The following is a 4,579-nucleotide window of genomic DNA, read 5'->3' on the forward strand; positions in this document are numbered from 1 at the left end:
ATCCCCACCCATGCTGGGGCTGATCCTCTTTGCAGAGTCCCTGCTTGGAGCTGCATCCCCTGCCCTGGTCCTGCCTGGCCTGGGGAGTGGTGGCTGTCACTGGAGTGTCCATCCAGGGGCACTGAGCCAGGCAGGGAGTGGGACAAGCAGCTGCTTTTAGGGGCTCCTTGCTGTGACAGAACATCTTCCTGCAGCAGGACTTCAAACAAAATCTTTACAAGCTGCCCCAACCATTGCCACTATTCCATGGATGGGGAAACTGAGGCACAGATCTGGGAACTGCCTTGAGCAGCAGATTGCTGGGCTCTGCTGGGTTTTTCTTTTGCCCAAGTGGCATCATCTGTCTGTCCCATGGGGCAGGCACCGATTCTCTGCCCTTTCCTCCTGCCATTTCTCTTGGCTGGGGTTCCCACCAGGCTGTGAGGTGCTGCCAGCAGCGGTGCAGGGGTTTGGGTGTTGGGGAAGATGAAACAGGAAAGCCTTATAAATACGATTGTCTAGCACAAGATTTGGAGAATATGGAAACTATAAGTGAGATTGAAATGAAAGCAAGCTTTGAGATCCCTCAGTCACTGAACAACTGGAAAACAATGGTGTGGCCAGCTGAAGGTGATCCCCTTTTGATGGAACAACACCCTCTGCTTGCAGACAGCTCCAAGGGTCAGAGCAGACCCTGCCAGCTTGGCAGAAGGGCCCAAAGAGGAGTTTTTAGGGTTTAAAATGTAACACAGTGTGGTAATGTAATGATTCTTATAGGCTGTATGGAAATGCTATAGGATTTGTATCTTGTACTAGATTGGTTAGTGAGAATTAGAATATTCAGCACAGAAGAAGATTTATGGCATTGTAACGGGAACTTCACTCTCTTACTCTTACCTCTTGTCTCTTAGCTCTTGCCTTTCACTCTCTGACCCCTTTTAATTTCTTACCCTTTCACTCTCTCACCCTCTCATCCTCTCTCCCCTCTCTCTCTCAGCCCTGCTCCAGCTGTGGCTGGCAGCTCCCAGCAGGGCCCTGCACCCAGGCCCTTTGCAATGAACCCCAAGTTCACAGCCCTGGCTGCAGAGATCTCTCGTCTCCGTCCGTCCCCACCGTCCTACCCCCCGATGCTCCGACGTTTGGGAGGGATGGACAGACAGACAGAGCTTTCCTGGCGCTTGAGCAGCTCCAGGATGTGAAGGCGGCGGCTGCTTTCCCTGCTGCTCCCCCAGCAGGTGTGTGCGGGGGAGAACAGCATCGTGCTGCTGCCAGGATGGGCTGCAGCCAAATTCCCAGGACTCCAGCAGGGGCTGGCAGCTCTGCCCTGGTGCTGCACGGCCGTGGGCTGCTGCTCACCTTTCCAGGCACCACAGCAAGAGAATCTCCAATGCTGGACAAATTTGCATCTGAATCTGTCTCACGTTCACCTGTCTGTAGGTTGAGATAGCCAGGAGAGTGTTGCACACATGGGATGCTTGTGGTCCTTCCTGACTTTCCCTGAGCTCCAGCTCTGCTCTCTGCCTCTCCTTTTACCCTCCCACTCACCCTGGGCTGCTGCACCTCAATATTGCCAGCTGGAGATCTATGTACAAATCACAAACGGGATGGGACTGTTAGGAATGTGCCTTGAGCTGTTTTATTTTCCAGTATCAGTCTCATTCCATGGTTATGACAACGGGAAGATGCCAGCAGCTCACATCCCAGGCAGCAGACCAAGAACTCAATGTTGCAATTCACTTTAAAAGTTTTTTGACCAATCACACAAAGCAAAAGCACACTGACAGTATTTATATCTGTATAGTATATATTCTATATTGACAGCAGTTCTGTCCACCACTATCAGCACACGTACCTTTGGTTAAAACAATGTTTGCTTATTCAAATACAATACCTGCTTGTAAGCCTTCAAACACAGAGCACAGAGCTCCATTATTAAGCTTAGAACTCTCTAATATCTTGCTAGATAAACTTTTCTGCAGCTTAGGGAGTTATTCTAGACAAGTATTAATACACAGATCATTGCTGGATTTGTCCTTACTCTCTACTTCTCATATAATTTTTCTGCTGACCAATCTCATGGCTGCTGCTTAGCTCCAATCACAGTTCTGCTGCCTCTGAGGCCTTTTGCAGCTTTCCCAAACCCTTCTGATTTTATGGATTCCCGCACTCAATTTCTCTCCCTGCCCCCATTTTTAACTCACCATCCCCACCCATGCTGGGGCTGATCCTCTTTGCAGAGTCCCTGCTTGGAGCTGCATCCCCTGCCCTGGTCCTGCCTGGCCTGGGGAGTGGTGGCTGTCACTGGAGTGCCAATCCAGGCGGGAATTTTGGTTGTCTTTGGACCTTCTGCTGCCCTGCAGGAGCCAGCACATTCTCCTGAGCCCATTCCTGAGTTCCTGGCAGGAGCTGGAGCTGTTCCTCAGGCAGGAGCTGCAGCGTGAATCATCGCATCCCTTACGGCCATCGCTTCTGCTTCGGGAACCACCAGCTCCTCTCCAGCCCCAGCACTCAGACAGACATTAATCGAGTTTTAATCTGAGCTGTTTCCACTCCTTGGCCATGCAGGGCGGCACATGGCACGGTGATGCTGCTGCTGGCAATGTGGGATGTCCAGGGGGATGTGTTGGGACAGGGGGCTTGGCTGTGCTGGGGGAACAGGATGGCTCAGGAATGAGGCCGTGTCCCCAGGGGTCAGCTCATGGAGGTGGCTCCTTGCACATGGTGTCTTGGTTTGGAAAGCCAGGTGTCTGCTAAGCAAGGCAGGAGCCTCCCCTGAAATGGAAAATGTAAACCCCCTCCCTCCAAACTGTTATAAATTTTAGATTAAGGGACTCTCAGGCAAAAATATGGGACCAGGAATAACAGTTCTTTATTAGGGAAGAAAATAAAAAGATTAAATAAACAATGCAATAAACCAAAACAGCACTGCCAGAGTCAGAACCCAACCTGACACCCTGTGGGTCAGGGTGCTGGCAGCAGCCCCATTGGAATTGTGGCTCAGCCCTCCTGCAGTGTCAGGGGTGGTTCTGCTGGAGCAGGGATCCTGGAGAAAGGTGCAGTCTCTGCCTCTGGAGATCCAGGGGAAGAGGCAGCTGCTGTTCCTCTGGGCAATCCAGTGCAGAAGCCGTGCTGGTGTTCCAGAATCTCCAAATTCTATCCGGGTAGGAATGCTTGGCTCCTCCCTCTGGGCTCACATCTCCCCATGGGATGATGGAATTTGATCAGCCATGCAGTGGCCATGGACAGAAGAGATCTCCTGGAGGGAGGACTGGTTTATGGAAGAGAAAGGAAAACTGCCCAATGAACAGAAGATCACTGCCCCAGCTCTAACAGATGGCAAATGGAATGCACATTGCCTTGCAATCCAGGACACATTGGAGATTTGTCTGTGTGGATTCAGGGAGTCCTTGGGGGCCTTGGGGTTAATCCCACATGATCCACAGCCTTTGCTTCCACACGTGTTTGCTCCTCTCCACAGCTTCTCCTCTGGCCAAGCTCTGATCTGCATTCCTGGATCACAAAGCCATGGAAACGTTTAGGTTGGAAAAGCTCTCTGAGATCATGGAGTCCAAACATGAGCCCAGCACAAGGCCACCACCAGCCCATGTCCCCAGCTGGCACACTCACATGTTTTTAAACCCTTGCAGGGATGGGGATTCTCCTGCTGCCCCGCACAGCCTGTGCCAGTGCCTGACCATCCTTCCGTGAAGAAATTTGTCCCAATATCCAATCTCAGCCTCCCCTGGTACAACTTGGGGCTGTTTGCAAATGAACTGATGGACCAGGCAGAGCCTGCCCCAGCTCTGCCTTACTTGTCCATCTGTCCTCAGAGCAGGGAGATCTGCAATGACCTTTCTCTCCCCTTCCAGGTGCCTACCTGGTCCCTTACCTGGTCCTGCTCATCATCATCGGGCTGCCCCTGTTCTTCCTGGAGCTGGCCGTGGGGCAGCGCATCCGCCGGGGCAGCATCGGCGTCTGGAATTACATCTGCCCCCGCCTGGGGGGCATCGGCTATGCCAGCTGCCTGGTGAGCACAGCCCGACCCCAGGGACCCTCCAGGGCCACCCCAGGACCCTCCAGACCCAGGGACCCTCCAGGGCCACCCTGAGCCCCTCCAGCCCTGGGGACCCTCCAAGGCCACTCTGGGTCCCTTCAGCCCCAGGGACCCTCCAGCCCCACCCTGGGGACCCTCCAGCCCCACCCCAGGGTCTGCAGGACGAGGCAAACCTCGAGGAGCCCCAGGGTGTAGGAATGCGCCCCTTGTTGATGGAGTGACAAACCTATCCTTTGCCCCCTTAAAAAGGAAAGAAGCCCAGAAGTTTCTCCCCTCAATCAAGTGAAAGACCTCATAGGACCTGGGGGACTTCACCTCAAAGTTAAGGATAGCAAATTGGACAGGAGTTAAAAGGTCCCACCTAATCAATTTACTAGAAAAAGAAGAGAACAAAAGAAACTGATGGCTTTTGTGAGGTGTTTTACCAGGAGCATGAACCTCTTGCACCTGGCTTGGTTTTTCTCTGTTTGTTATTTTGCCTTTTATTAAACCTTTTCATTTCCAACACTGCAACAGAAGCCATCCTGCTGATTTTTATGCCTCCAA

General features: G+C 52.5%; 1 protein-coding gene across 1 annotated transcript in view; it reads left to right on the forward strand.

Moving 5' to 3' along the window:
• SLC6A17 (solute carrier family 6 member 17) overlaps positions 1-4,579 on the forward strand; it is a 31,886-nt gene that overhangs the window by 13,196 nt on the left and 14,111 nt on the right. Inside the window, exon 3 of the mRNA XM_031061757.1 lies at positions 3,849-4,006. Coding sequence (XP_030917617.1) covers positions 3,849-4,006 — 158 coding nt within the window. The remainder of the gene's footprint in view (positions 1-3,848; positions 4,007-4,579) is intronic.

Source organism: Geospiza fortis, unplaced genomic scaffold (assembly GCF_000277835.1).
Source record: "Geospiza fortis unplaced genomic scaffold, GeoFor_1.0 scaffold26, whole genome shotgun sequence".
Classification (NCBI taxonomy): Eukaryota; Metazoa; Chordata; class Aves; order Passeriformes; family Thraupidae; genus Geospiza; species Geospiza fortis.